Below are 16,437 nucleotides of genomic sequence, written 5' to 3' on the forward strand. Positions count from 1 at the left end.
TTGCTTTTGAGGTCTCTATCAATGGAGTTAGTGCATGCAGTGTCATATGTCAAGCCTGTACTGACTCCTCACATAATTATGTCCTGATTAAATGTGATACCAAATCATCAGTTGTCAGAAAATAGATAATATACTGTACACACACATACATATAACTATATAGAGTGTATGTGTACATGTTCAAGGCAAACATTTTTACTTTACTCTTCCAATACAACAATATAACTAATAAAAGGTGTATTGTTCTACAAGTTTAAGTTTAAATGTTGCTGTTGTTATGGTAAGGGCTGGGTTTTTTGGGGAGGTGGGGGGGCTTTTTTTCCACTATTGAATTCTGTTCGAAGTCTAATGCAAAATTACCAGGTATCAATTTTCTTCTAGTTTTATAAAGGTAAATAGAGTTATGTCCCTTGTCTTGGTACCTGATGTAATATCAGTCAATGCTTGACCAAACATCTTACATCAACTTTCAGAGATAGTTTTTGCTTCCTCCTTTCTCTGCCACTTCATCTATTCTTCTACTTTACCTTCTCCTCTTCGTCATCGATTTAGTTTCAATATTTGTTATCACTAAATTATTCTGTTGGTAGACTCAACCTGAAATGTTTAAAATTTCTTTTCCTTCAAAATACCATCAATAAAATGCATATTTATATTTAGTCGTCTTTCTCAAATATTAAATACCTATTTAACTTTCATCTAGAAACATTTTCATTGAACCCATTACATCATCATCCTCATTAGCATCAACATCATTGATTTCCTCATGATCATCAGCCTTGCATTTGATTTGATTTTTCATGTCACTATGACATAAAAAGCAATGTGGTAATTTTATGAGCATTAAACAATGTATAATTGGAGTATCAGCTAGTTATCTTAATATCAGCTAGAAAGAGGAGGAAAGAAGATAAAGGAAAAAGAGAGTGAGAGAGAAGATGCAGAAACACAAACTGAAGTAGTTGGAAAACACTAAATGCTAATTCAGTTACCAATAATAAAGAAATGTCAGTCCTCAGGACATAGAAACATTTCCTGAGATTTAAAAGTACAATTAGAATATATAACTTTGTTTTTCAGTTTAGACATTTTAATTATCAAGTAATTAACTGGTTTGTATGACAGATTTTTCAAAGAATTACTTATCTAAATGCCTTAGTTTGTTGTTTTGATATAACCTAATCTTTATTGTATTAATTGCTTAAATAAATATAAAATATAAGTGTTTAAAGTATAAAGAATGTTTGCTTTGTGAGTAACCTCAGTCAGCCCTATTATAATAGACATGACACAGATAAAGGAAGTAACCTAAAAGTCTAACATATGTGTAACTCAAAGGAGCTTGTATGGGAAAATGCTAAACACTAATTTTATGACATTTCCTGCCAGCTAGATTTGCTGAAGGTCAAGTAAAATAAAATTTTCTACCCACAAACAGGACAGAATGCCAGCAATGGATTTGGATCTACAAACTATAAGTAGCACATACCCCTAATACCTTTATCCAACACTCAAATAAGTCCAACAAACATTATATGCTATGCTTTAGTCTGGTTTGGGACCATGCTGTGAGCACAACCATACTGTGTTTAATAAAATGAAATACTATGAGGTCATGGTGGTCTATTCTGTTCTCACTGACAGTTTTGCTATGTTCCGTAGTCTTTGTGAAGATCAAAATGTTGGTGGAAGATGACATGGTCTCAGCTGGTGTATAGTAACGGTGGGCTTAGTGTGAGGTAGTATAAGAACACTATAAGAACAAGTAGTTATATGGCTGCCACTATTATTTTTATCTGTGAAAGTTGTGGTAAGTTGATAAAATATAATATTTACTATCACCTCTGTAAATTTTGAATTCAATCTTTTATATTTCTATCTTTTGGCAGGGTCAGTACCACACATAAATTAGCAAAACTAGTCAATTCAATCAATTATACTTTCCCTACTAAAACTGATCATAAAGCTTGTCTGTTACTTTATCTCTAAATTAATGTTATTAACTCTAACATAAAATGTCACCAGATTACTGTCAGATACATGGCATTATTAAAAATATATATTCGAATATTCAAAGCAGGCATGGGTACTCTCCAAGAAGTGGACCACATGAGATATGGTTCGTCATCAGATGGGTCACACTGTGAAACGAATTCAAGGTTAACTTTCATTAGGCATGCCATTCAGAAAGTCCTGCAGGCTCCAGTTTGCCCAAAACTGCTTTAAAATGTCAAGGAGAAAATAATGATATTTATACATCCTTAATGCTAAATGAAGCATTAATTCAATATAATTAAGTTTTTAAAAAAATTAATTGAAGTTTGATATGACACAAAATGATAGGTTGTTGTAGATTTCTTACTATCCATTCTCTATCAGTGATAACTATCAAATTAATATAATCAGAACACTGTCTCCAAACTTAGCATTACTATAGTGGTATATGATATATTACAAGTTATAATTTTAAATTTGGTTTAAATGTTTATTTTATATGCTTTTGGCAGGTTAATAACTGTGAAGATGTTGAGGAAAAAGAAGAACTCATAGTTCGAGAACATATTGACCGGTGAGTATTTTATCATATTCAGGACATTCTATTTAACATCTTATTATTTCTATTCTTTGTTTGGTGATTTGGTTCTTTTTCCAAACTAACCAAAATCTTTGTTTATAGACAAAAAAGATTGTAACTTGAATTTTTCCATATTGATCATGTTTGCAAATCAATTAACAAGAATTATTATATTAGGATGCCATTCCTAATGAGATGACATATATTTTCAACTAAATAATAGTTTAAAGAAAGCAAAACATTTTGCATTGGCCTTGTAAATAATTCTACATGTAACCTGGTGAACTGGCAGCCAATATGACACAATAAATTCGCAGTTAATATTACTCTGGTAAGAGAAGGTGGTAAGCTGGCAGAATCATTAGCACTCCAGGCAAAATGTTTAGCAGCATTTCATCCATCTTTACATTCTGAATTCAAATTCCATCGAAGTCAACTTTGTCTTTCATCCTTTCGGAGTTGATAAAGTAAGTACCAGTTGAGTGCTGGGATCAATGTAATCAAATTATCCCCTCCCTCAAAATTGCTGGCCTTGTGCCAAAATTAGAAATTAATATTATTCTCTAGTAAGAAATTTATTTTTACTTACAATTCCAAATTCTTCTTCAAATTATTTGAACTTCAAACATGTGTTTAGTTATTGTCATTCACCTTGCTAGACTCTCACTATAACCACCTTGATCAGTCATTTCAGCACTAGAATATGATCAGTTATTCCAGCACTGACCAACACATCTTTTTTTCAGACAGTGTACACCCTGGAACACATTTCCCAATGTTTCCTCCTTTTAAGATGATATGAGAGAGATTTAGGTGCTTTTTGTAACTGTCATACTACTGCCTAGAAGCCTCCTTGATGGCTCGTATGTGTTTAAAGTGATGAGCAAAAGACAAAAATACCATTCTTAAGACAATAACTAAGGGATTGAGAAGGCTTGAGACTACCTAATATTGTCTAAATCTGGCTGCCATATAGACAGTGCAAGTATTATTTAGTCCCAGCTCATCCCTGATTGAGCAAAGTTGTGATAAAAATATTTCACCCACATGACTAACCCATCTTTTTAAATCTATTAATGAGTACATAATCTAATATGTCCTTCCTTTTAGAGACATTAGAATGTGATTTATAGAAATTTGGTTGCTATTTCTAACTGGTCAAGTGACTATATAGAAACTCCCTCATTAGTTCAATGTAACTATATCTGCTTGCTAAAATCTTACTCTTGGTAGAAATGAATTTCTTACATTTGATACTATTTTGTCATATTTGTATTAAAATACCTATCCACCCACCAGTGTTAGTATTAATAAATACTGCTAAAATAAGCTTTCTATTAAACAAGAGCAGTAAAATATTAGGAATAAGAGCAAATTCTTGAAGTAAAATCTAGTATCTCAAACTGCAGCTTAACTTGTTGAAAATCAATACATAAGTTTATTGTAAAATTTTATCAAAATAACATATTAACACCATTTCATTCTTTACAGAATTTATATGGATGCCCCAAATGAAATAGTAGTAGGCAATATGGCTGGCAATAGAAGTCTAATGCTGAAAACATTCAATTTCCCTGATATTGGTAAGGAATTTTTTGTTTAGTTCTTATATGATTTAATGAAGAAATAATAATGATAAAATTCCATTTTTCAATCATTGGGGCTTTAATCTTGCCTCTTTCAAGAAAACTGTAATATCAATTCTTACTAAATATTCTAATAAATTCATTCAGTTGACTACAGAAATATTTTTTATTTCAAGTTGTCTAAGATCAGCAGCTTCCTGTCAGATCTTACTTTCACAACCTATACTGATAAGCCTACTTCTAACATACACTCTGTCAGTTTTCAAGCAGCCCTAAGTTTCAGTTTTGTCCTCCATACTCTTCCTGCTGTGCATCAGTGACCTTTTTGCAAGCATCTCTAACAACAGCCACTATTATGCATATACCACCTTTCATTCCTTCTTAATCTCCCACACCCAAGTCTCATCCAAATGCAACCTAGATATCTCATACCTTATCTGTACTGATTCTATGAACAGGGACCTCAAAAGCACCCTATGGTGTCATGCCCATATTGTCTCCTACAGCAAGGAAAAAAAAAAACAAGTACTGCACCTGTCAAGAAAATCACTGCATTTTATTATCCCACCACACATGGCTTTAAATATGACCAACATGCATCTAGAGCTCCTATGTTCACTTCAAATGTCCATGTTGGCATGGGTTGGACGGTTTTGACAGGAGCTGACCAGGCAGAAGACTGCACCAGACTTCTGTGTCTGTTTTGGCATGGTTTTTATGGCTGGATGCCCTTCCTAACACCAACCACCCTGCAGAGTTGACTGAGTGCTTTTTATATAGTACTGGCACAAGTGAAGTCAGTTTTGGCATGGTTTTTGCAGCTGGATGTCCTTCCAAATGCTAACCACTTTACTGTGGATATGTCCATCACTGAGGATCTTTCTTGGTGAATGCTCATCATTAACATTGCTAAGACTGCAAGTCAAGAACTACTCCTTTTCTTCAAGACCAGAAAATATGTCAGTCCCCTAACCCTCTACAAAACTCTGGTGAGATCTAGAATGGATTACTTCTCATACATCTGGAAAGTTGCCACGGTTGCTGTCACCACACACACACACACACACACACACACACACACACACACACACACACACACACACCAAGAGAAAAGCTGCTTGACCAGTCTCTGATCCACAAACATATTGTCTTCTTTCTCTGCTTTTCTACCACTATTGCTATGTTCTCTAAACCTCAGAGTTTGACAGTCACATGCCATTCAACACTCAAACATTTCAACTTCAATCACTTTTTCCCTCATTACCTACATTGTACTCATTACACCAGACTTTATAGTAATGACTATGCCTGGTCTTTCCTCCTTAAGACATCATCTTTTGTGAATTCCTTCCCTACACATATTTTTCCTGTAGTTGTCATCAACTTCACCAATCTAAGAGACTTGTGAAGTCCATGGGCACATCTTCCTCCAGACCTAACTAATAAAAAAAACCTATAGATCATTCATAAATTTCATTATTATTTGTTTAATACTTTTTTTTTCTATTATATTATTATGAATGAGTTTTAAGAACTTTAACTGTTGCTAATTAACTCTGGGACAACTCTAGTTGAGAAGATCTGTTATCAAGGCATTCCAGCCATGATTGTTTCATTTTTCTTTCAGATATTGTATATCTAGGACTACTTTAACTAATATTTCTATCCATTTCTAGGATGGTAGGGTGTAGTTTGAGAGTTAGTTAATTGTTATTTCTACCAAATGAGCATCTGTATTGAGGGCCCCTCAGTGACTTGTTTTGAAATTTGATTTTTCTACTTGGTCTAAAGTCTCCTCACTTCTTAAATCACTAATGTTGTTAGTTCTTTTACAAACAGGAACCAATACAAAATTCTCTCAACTTACAGTAGATCTAACATTCCTATTCTAATTCTTCTCATCTTTTTCAATGTTTCACTTCTTAAAACCCATATACGCCCAGAAAAAAAATGAAGTCTTAAAATTTCACTGTATTTAGACTAAACGTTATGGTAAGCTTTCACAACTTGGAAGAGAAGGATAGTTTGCAATCGTTAGCTACGGGTGTCGACTACCTACTGAACATTTTGTATGCTCAGTCTGATACTTCCGGGCGTGTTCATGTCCAAACAAGCAAGAGCATGTTTTGTGTTGCGAAAACGCAGCCAGGGGTATATATGATGGCAGTAGTCTTAATATGTCACCTAATTTAACACCACTAGGCCCTTGGGTGCCTATAGCAAAACTCCATTCTGAAGCATTCGGACCAAGCGTTTGGTTTGAAGATCTACAGTATACAGAGTGCTTTTTCTAATTTTCGTATATTCTAAGAGAACGAAGCATAATGAGGTTTTAAACCCATCACTTATTACTAAGTATTGATTATAAGTAAGCAAACAGAGGACTGTTAAGAATGAAATTAAATAACGGATGTGGTTCATTAGCAAAAAGGAAACAGAGACTGTTGTGATAGGCACAGGATTGTATACGCTGTTGCTTATGTTGGAAATAAAGAGGGCTTGCACATAAGGAGATGCCAATGAGAAGGGGGACTACTCTAATAAGATTAAAGTCAAGTTCGTCAGTGAAGAAATTTGCTTTTTTTTTATAATGATGAATGTATTTGTTTACGCTTACTTTGAATAGATTAATTAAAATTTAAGGGCTTTTTTTATTAATATATTTTAAAATTTATTTGTATATGTTTTTAGTTATTTGGAATCCATGGAGAGAGAAAGCAAAAGCAATGCTGGACCTTTGTGATAGTGATTATATGAAATTTGTTTGTGTTGAAGCTGGAAGAGTAAACAAAGATATTGTCCTGAAACCTGGTCAGAGCTATGAATGTAGTCAAATTTTAGCTGCCATTACAGCGCTTTTGTAATGGATTTCCATTTTGTTTCAATATACTTTTTCGGAAAAGGGGGAAAAAATATTCAATCCAGTAAGTTGAAATAAAATGATAAAAAAAAAAAAAGGACTTGTAAAGGTGTCATTACATTGCTTGATTTTTGCAGTCTAAAATGGTATTTTTAAAATGTGGTTTTATGTAAATATTGTTTTATAAAAACCCTTTACTCTGGCCGAAAATGTAACATTACAGCTGAGAAATAAAGAATAATAAATATCATTTAATATAAGAAAAAAAATTTAAGCTGTTTTTTTTTTTTTTCTCCACCATCAAAATATAATTTTCCAGTTTAAATTTCATAAAATTTTTTAAAAATTGCATCAGATGTTGCCATTTTTATCTGTCTTCAGCCGCCAACCTGGTTAAATGAGTTTACAATTCTAATATATTTTGTTCTTCAGTTATTTCTCATTTCCGATTTAGCATTCAAAGCCCAATCATATAAGAAGTGCGTGTGTGTCAAAGTTAAAGTTGTTGATGGTGGCAGCTTCATTGCATAATAAAATATTTTGCAAAATATTCTCTAGCCTTAAGTACCAAACAGAAATTCCAAAGAAAATTAAAATGGTTTTTTCATCAAGTACTTTTGTACAGAATATTAAAAAAAAAACAATTAATTTCTATTGTTGGATTTAGATTTACAAAGGAAGAGAATTGTAATTGTGTGACATGAAAGCCTATTTGAAGCAATATTGATCACATTAATCTCTCCTCCTATCTACTTCAAAAAGGCCATTAAGGTAAAAAAAAAAAAAAATTAAAAAAACAGCATGGCTACAAGCAACTGCCTAAAACAAGTTTATTGAAAACTTTAAGCATTTTATATAATTTATTAATTTCTGTCGTCCACTTTTGATACATCTCTGATATGTTCTCTATTTGCTTGATGTTTGAATTACTTGGTCTGAAATAACTTAGTTGATGGTTAAATGAGCTTCTCCAGTAATTAGAGCTAATTTATTTATTTTTTGAAATTTTTCTGCAAAATTAATTGAAAGAGCATGCAGTGATTTTTTTCTTTTTTTTTTTTCAAGCAAAAATTCAATAACATCTTGATATTTAAAGATCATCTTAAATGTCCTTAATATCTAAATAAATTTCAAATTTCCATAAAGAATATTTTATGATACTGAGCATGGTACTTGTAACTTAAAACTGGCAGACTTTTGTGCTGCCATGCATTGAAATATTTTCATTGATGTTCTTTCTGTTTTTCCATTGTTGGTTTTTCAGTTCCATTCAGTGTTTGATGAACCACACACATACACACATATATTATTCTTTAACAAAAGTAGTATAGATAGTGATTTCAAAGTTTTGCCCAACTAAGCCATCATTAGACAGTCCAGTGATGGCTTAGCTAGCTGAAACTTCAAAGTCACTATCAATAGTATTCTTGTTTAAGAATAATAATAAATAATAATAAATTTGTACTCTACCAAATCTATTGAATAATTGTTCAGTTTAATGTGAAATTGTTTTTATTATAATATAAAAACAAATATTTATATATATATATATATATATACACACACACACACACACACACACACACACACACACACACACACACTTTTTATTTTGATGTGTATATCTTGTTACAGATGTTACAATTTCAAAAGTGCAGCTGTTATGGGCTTTTCAAAACAACCCTTATGTTGTATTATAGTCTTTTGCTGTAGTTCTATATGTATTTGAACTTTAAAAATGAATTACTGATGGAAACAATAAATTAAAAATGAAATTTTAAAAAATGAAAAAGCAATGCAGCTAATTAAAATAATTTTTCATATTACTATGACTTTGATGTAGTACTTTGCTTTCTGTGTTCTTGCAAGGTCTCTGCCTTTTGCTTGTGTCATGGAAATGAGAAAAGCATAAATTTGTAACATAGGGCTGACTTGAAAAATATTTGCTCTATAACTAAAAAAAAAATAAATAAATCTATGAGCAGATTTGTACTTCTAACAAAAGTAATCAAGACAATATATTTATATTAAAATCTCATTTAATCTGAAATAAATTTTTACTTTTTCTGAAATAAATTCTTGCTTTTTTCAGGTATTACTGTTTACTGTAGAACTTGTAAACAATTCATAAAAGCAATGCAATATTTTGGTACTAAAAATTCCAAGATAAATTTTCATATTTTTTTTTTGTGTGTTCTGAATATAAAACAAAGGAAACGCCTTTGTAGAGTTTTGCATGAAGATGTTCTTTTAAAGCAAATTCTAGAAACTTATCAAAAAAATATCATATACTTCAAACTTGCTACAAAACCTAAAATTTGCTTTCTTTCCATGTTTCAAAAACAAAAATTTGCTATAGTATTTTTGTTATGGCTTGTAAATTTATTATAATAAGTATTATTGCCTATAAAATGAAATTTCCCTCTGCAAGCAACACTAATAGCAGATTACCACAACATTTATTTGAGTTATAAAGTGAATATGTGGATGGTCGTGAAGTTATTAAAGATATTTTTTAGTTTGATAATGAACAGCATTTGTAATAAGTTCATGAAAATATTTTCTGTAATGTCTTAATAGAACATATATATATATAAATATATATATATATATATATATATTCATTCATTTAATATATATTTTACTGATATCAAATAAAGTTAAAAAAGAACATATGTGTTGTATTTAATAATAAACTATACAATCTTTCAATGGTTATTTAACCCAAAAAGGAACAATCTACTATGAGTGGAGATATATAGACAGTTACAAGGTATATAGAAATATATATTTTTGGTAAAATAAACCTAATCACAGTTTATTTGTTGATTGATATGTTGATGTGAGCAGTAGAATCAATTTTTATAAGTGTCTGGTCTGGTCTGGTTTTACATTACCAGAAATATAGAATGATAGAAATATCTAATATGTTGAATATTTTAATCCTTTCATTTTAGTCTTGTTTTCTGTTGAAACACACTGCTTTTGTTTTAATTAATTAAAAAAATAATGAAGCATTTAGTAAAATAGCTTTGTCATTATTGAGCTGATATTTTAAAAAAATATTAAAACGGTCATGACTGAATGCCAGCAATCATAACTCTGCCCTATCAAATCTGATCTAGGACTAAATAACAACTAAGGTATCAATTCTGAGGATGCTGCAGTGAGCAGTAGATATAATAGTTGATTAGTGTGGTAGATGAAACTATGAAAGATAAACAGCATGCCTGGAAGCAAGAAGGTAGCAAGTAACTACAAAAACTGCTACATATACAATGTTTTTGGTAGAGGAAGAGGAATGATAGTTATAATAGAAGATATTGCTAAACAAAGAGGATGAATGTAACAGAATGCCTACATCTAATTAAGCTAACAGATAAGCCTATTGTAAAAAAAAAAAATCAAGCAAAAGATGAATAAAGTGATTAAAGATAAAAATGCAGAGGAAGTTACAAGATTTGCAGGGATATAATTTCTGAAAGAAAGCCTTGTGAATTGGCATCATACAAGTCAATCCCTTAGTTAATCAGATTATGCAGAAAGTTATTATCTCTAAATACTGACTTAGCAATATCATCTTCACTATAAGAAGGAGAACAGAGATTAAGTAGAAAGGGTGAATTACAGTCTTAATTTATTAGATTTTAGTCAAGAGTCATAAATTTATGATGAACTGTATCTGATACAGCTTGGGGCTGTAACAGGATGTACAGCCATAGATGTTATCATTTGTGTTATTTAACAGTGAGAGAAATTCTTAATAAGAACAGGTATTTCTCAACCAAAAGAAAAAATATATATATATTTCACCACTATTTCAGTACAACTTAGATAAATATATTTCTCCTAGCTAGTTAAACCACGTGTGAAAAAGAAATTATCTATGCAGAGAGATGCCTTAGTGTTTTGTTGCTACTGCTGTTGTGTTGGTTTCGTTTTTGCGTTTATCAGAGTAAGGGCAGTAACTCATGATACTTCTCAAGGTTTTCAGGATTGGTAGGAGGAACTTAGCCTCATACCTAAATCTCCAAGTGTCTGCAATAGAGTGGACTCTTCAAAAAGCACCTAAGGGGTAGGTGGTGGCTTTAAAACAGCTGACAGATAAAGTTGACCACATAAGATAAGGAACAATCTACCCAACAGGCTTTCACAGTTTCTCTCTATACAATTTTCATCTCAAGCTTTGGGACATAAACACACCAACACCAGTTGTCAATCAGTGATGGTGGGGGGCAAAGACAGACACACACATAGATACATAGATACACACACACACACACACACACACACACACATATATATATATATATATATATATATATATATACAATGGGCTTCTTTCAGATTCTGTCTACCAAATCCACTCACAAGGCCTTGGTCAACCTGACGCTGTAGAAGACACTTGCCCAAGGTACCATACAGTGAGACCATGTGGTTAGGAAGCAAACTTCTTACCACACAGCCATGCTTGCACCTATTATACATGTATGTGTATACAATTACATAGATAGATAGATAGATAGATTTCTTTTATTAGCCACACAGGGCTCAACATAGATGGGACAAATACAATGTAGAGTTTTTTCTTTCCGATGGGGACGAAAATAAAGTTAAAAAAATTAAAATGGGGATAACAATGAAAAGGCATCGAGAAAACGTTTGGGGTATGTACAAAAAAATGAAAATATTACAAAAATTTCCCAATAAAGAAAAACCTACGGAAAAGACCACGGTAACCTCGGTCCTTAATGTCACAATTTGTAAAATAAAATCACTTTTATTTATGAAAGAAACGTAAGTAACTCTCTGCTTATAAAATTTTTTACTGTTCCATAGAATCATGTTCAAAGTGGCTTCGTCATTTATACGTGCCATTCTTGCTACATGTATCCATCATTTTTCGAAACATTTGCTTGACAACACTTGCCTCTCTACTTTCACCTTCCTTTTCAAGTGATACTTGAAAAAGTTGATGAGAGATTGACCAGAGAGGAAAGTGTTTGTCTCTAATCCTTTCAGACGCGTCCACCAGATGCATTCTTTCGCCATAGCCACAAGTACAATAAAAACAGCTCTTCCTTCCCGTTTAAAGGAACGAGGCATGACAATATTGACGATAGACTCGGTTGATAAACCGACTTGTCCCACACGTGACAGCATTCGTTCGACATAAGCCCACAGGTCGGAAATGGTTGGACACTGCACGAGTGCGTGCAGAATGGTCTCGTCGCTCTGACCGCATCTCAGGCAGGTCGGCCCCGTGTTTCTCGAACTGTGTCGGTAGAGCTTATCCCAAACGGATAGCGCTCCTCGGTAGCACTTCCAGGCTAGGGATCTCTGGAAATTATCCATAGGTCCCGGCCCGAAAGTCGTCTTGAACAGGCGGGTCAGGTATTCCTCGTCAACGCCCAGGTTCGCCCCGAGATCGTCGTCGTACCTCCCCTCCACTAATCCCCTATAGAATGCATTTGTTGTGACGCAGTCGCTCAAGGTCAACCCGGGACGGCAGAGTTGCTGGAGAGCAACGCAACATCAACCATGGCATGTCCAGCGGGTGTTGGCAGCAAATGGATCGCCTGACCATCGGAACGCTTCCTTTCCACAAGAAGCGGAAGAGGATGCGCTCCAGCTTGGTGACGGTAGGGTCGGGACAAGGTACGATGGTCAGGCGGTAGTTGATGACGGACGCGATGAACACATTCGCCACCTCCACCCGACCTTTTAGGGACAGCTTCCTCTCGGCCCATTGCCGGCAGAGAGTGGCCACCCTACTCGTAATCTCGTCTTTTCTGTTTGCAGGTCTGGATCAAACCAGACTCCGAGCAACTTGACCGGCCCGTCCGTCCAGCGTCCCACTACTGAGGCACTGCCGGACGGTATGGGCTTGCTTCTCCAGGTGCCGAGCCGCAAGCCCACCGATTTTTCCCGGTTGATTTTCGCTCCCGTCACCACTTCGTAGTCTTTCAGCGTCTCGCCGACCAGCTTGATGTGCTCGTGGTTAGATGCTATGACGGAGGTTGTCGTCCGCGTATGCCGACACGCTCGTCCCGCACCTCAGTTCTCGTGGGATGCCCCTCAGCGTCGCCAGCTTCCGCAGTAGTGGCTCGAGAGTCAATACGTACAGAAGCGACAAGAGGGGGCATCCCTGACGGACCGAACGTGCAATGTGGAAAGGTCTTGATAGGTGCCCATTGACGCGAACCACCGAACAGTTGCCTTTGTACAAAGCAGCCATCCAGCCGCGGAAAACGGGACCGAAGCCAGCCGCTATGAGGACAGCTTCCAAGTATTGATGGTCTACCCTATCGAAAACTTTCGATTGATCCAAATCGATCAGGGTCCCACCCATGCCAGGTTCCTTAACTACCCGCTCTATGATGTAGCGCATCAGATGGAGGTTGTCATGGATGCTTCGGCCCGGCACGGCGCACGTTTGCGCCTTGCTGAAAGGCCTCGCACATCTTGCTCGGCTCGAGCAATTCGCACCCCTGTTCATCTACCAGAGACCAGATGGTGACTCTGTTGCCCCGCTGCGCCTCCGCCATCCGGGCCTCTCGCGCGGCTCCAACACCTTCGTTCCTTAGAGCACGCATCCTTGCTTTGACAGCACATCCTTCGTGTTTGGCATTGAAATGTTGGTCGAGGGCCAATTTCGCCGCCAAAACGTCGGATGCGATGCCGCTTCTTAATGCCTCCTCTAACTTATTCACTAGCTCTCCCTCTACTCTGTTTCTATCTACGGTTAGTGCCTTGCTATATCTAGTTGCTTCTGCTTTTGAGGGCAAACCACCATTTGTTGTTGATGATGGCTCCCGTCAAAGCTCTTTACTAACGTGCTAATCCGGTCTCTGAAAACCTGTCTCGACGGGAAAGACGCGTTTAGTTTCCAGTAACTGGGACCCTGCCTATGTGCCTTATCTAAGTCTAGCGTACACATCACAAGTTTGTGATCCGTGTAGCTGACTGTGTGGAATTGTGGACATCCTAAGCTATCTCTATCTATTGTCCTACACACTATCCTATCTAGATACGATCTCGACGACTCAATGCGGTTGCTCCATGTCCACGTTGGCACATTTGGGTGTTCGAGTTGGTACCTGTCAGACAGTTGAAAGCATCTGAGCAGGTCTCTGAGGCATTTGCATCCCCTTCTATTGTTGTCTCTTCCCACGTAGTCTAGATGCGTGTCCAAGGTAGCATTCCAATCCCCCACTAAAAGTAAAGGACAAGACGTTCCTAGGAATACCTCTAGATGTCGAAAGAAATCTGACCGACCTGTCAAAGGAGGAACATAGACTGCTAGCAGCCGAAAAGCGCATCCATCGCTGCCGTCGACATCCAGCACGACCAGTCTACCCTCCGGGTCTATGAATATCGTCTTTACTTCGAGATCCAGACTCTTGCGAAAAAGAACCGCCGTGCCACTACCGCCCATCCTCGGCAGACAGGGAGAAAAATAAATGTTAAATTGTCCTCCAAACATGGACTTTCGGGCCCGTGGCTCGTGGAGTCTGGTCTCACTTATGGCTATGATTCCCAAGTTATGTGACTTGATATCATTTAAGAGGTAGCCTTGTTTCCAAGGGGACCCCAAGCCACGCGCATTTACACAACCAATTTTGAGCATGACTCTATTGAAATATGTGCTTTAAAGCACAAAAAGAAAGGAACAAAGAGTTACTTACTGTTTGAAAGTTCTGTCTCCTCCTTGGATTTTTCACCAAGGAGGCTGTTGTACAATTTCTTGCACAAATATTTCTGGCACCCCCCTACCGCATTGGGGTAGAGGGATTTTACTTGGTGGTGCAATGCTGGTGTTATGTGGTATATCTTTATGTGTTTTGGTGGTGTTGTGTGTGGGTGATTGTTTGTTTTAATATCGTTATTTGTAATGTTTGTTTTTGAGTTGATGTATTTCATCAACTCTGTGTTTGTAGTGTTTATTGCTGTGAGCATTGTTTTTGGTATGTTATTATTGATGTTGATCGTGTTGGAGTTGGAAGTATTTTCGGGAGATGTGAATCTCCCTGCTTTGTTTGTGTTTGTTTTTGATCTTTTTTTCCCCCTTTTCCTGGCTATTTGCCATTCTTCGCTACTTTCGTCTTCAGACGAATTATCTAAGGAATCGGAAGGGGGTAGGGGCATGTTATATGGATCTGTGTTTGCTTGTGTAAGTGGTTGTGTTGTTGTTTTTATTGTTGTTGGTTGTTGAATTTTTGGTTGTGGTGTTTGTGATGTGGGGGAAGGGGGATCAGTTTTTGTATTGTCTTTTCTTTTTTCTTCTTTGTTTGTTAATTTTGCAGTATTTGTAGTTTTTTCCTTTGTTGATGTTGCTGATATTGATTTTGTTGTTTTTTGTGTGGATGGCGGTGTGGGCAGCAAGACTCTTTTAATGGGTTTTGTTAGTTCTTGCTGTTGTTGTCGTTGTGTTATAGGGCAGTCAGACACTCCTTTTTAAGGTGTGCCTCGCTGTCGCATAAGTAACAGCGAGGCCGCCTGCCCTCTACCACTACATATAATTTTTGATTTGGTGACACACGGATGTAAGGTGGAATTTTCTGGATTTCCTCTTCGTTTATGTGGAACAGGATTTGTATTGTTTTTCCTGTCCAGTTGTTTTCTCCAACGGTGATTTGGAGGACATTTATGTTCTCCATGTCGACACATATGGCCGATAGCAACCATAGTGTGTCTATTGTTGGAGGTGCATGTTTTATTGTTACCCTTTGGCCAAGATAGCTAGGTATCATTGTTATTTCTTGTGTTTGAAGAGTTAGCGTTGAAAATTTCTTTGCTAACTCTTCATTTCGAAAAATCACTTGGACATGGGCAAATGTATGCCACCAAGTGATGTGTTGTTTATCAGACCAAAGTGAGTGCAAACATTTCTGAATCTTGTCTGTACTGGCCTGTTCTGGCCGCCTACTTTTTGTATTAATCACTTTGTATATGATGGTCCTTTTGTTTTTCTCTTGTAATGTTTGTTCGGGGATGTTTAATTGTACTTCATTATTTTCTTTTGTAATCAACTTTCTCATTTCTATTATCTGTTGTGTCGTATAAAACACAATTGTTTCCTTTTGATTCAAAGCTTCAGCAAAGTTTGGTTTTTTGTTATTGTTGTTGCTGGTGCTGGCGCTGGTATTGGTGGGAGATGTGGCATTTGTGACTGTGTCAGTGGTGTTGTGGCTTGTTTTTTCCTTTTCTGTATTGTTAATTTTATTTGTTGTGGGAGAGGTGCGTAAATTTTCTTTATTTGAAAAGAAAACATCTATTTGTTTAGCTGTTTTCATTTTTTCTTTCTCTCCTTCGGTTGCTGCTGGTGAAGAGAGCAAAGGTTGAGTTGAACTGCTGCTGCTGCTGTTGTTGTTGTTGTTGCTGGTATCGGTGGTGGCGGTGGTAGCAGTGGTAGT

At 35.9% G+C, this 16,437-nt stretch overlaps 1 protein-coding gene across 1 annotated transcript in view; it reads left to right on the plus strand.

The window, feature by feature from the left end:
* Window positions 1-7,665, plus strand: part of LOC106869142 (uncharacterized) — a 108,466-nt gene extending 100,801 nt beyond the window's left edge. Inside the window, exons 8-10 of the mRNA XM_052966268.2 lie at window positions 2,508-2,569; window positions 4,067-4,158; window positions 6,853-7,665. Coding sequence (XP_052822228.1) covers window positions 2,508-2,569; window positions 4,067-4,158; window positions 6,853-7,025 — 327 coding nt within the window. The 3' untranslated portion in view covers window positions 7,026-7,665. The remainder of the gene's footprint in view (window positions 1-2,507; window positions 2,570-4,066; window positions 4,159-6,852) is intronic.
* Window positions 7,666-16,437: the final 8,772 nt, after the last annotated feature.

The sequence above is a fragment of the Octopus bimaculoides genome, chromosome 3 (assembly GCF_046866305.1).
Source record: "Octopus bimaculoides isolate indiv1 chromosome 3, ASM4686630v1, whole genome shotgun sequence".
In the NCBI taxonomy this organism is placed as follows: Eukaryota; Metazoa; Mollusca; class Cephalopoda; order Octopoda; family Octopodidae; genus Octopus; species Octopus bimaculoides.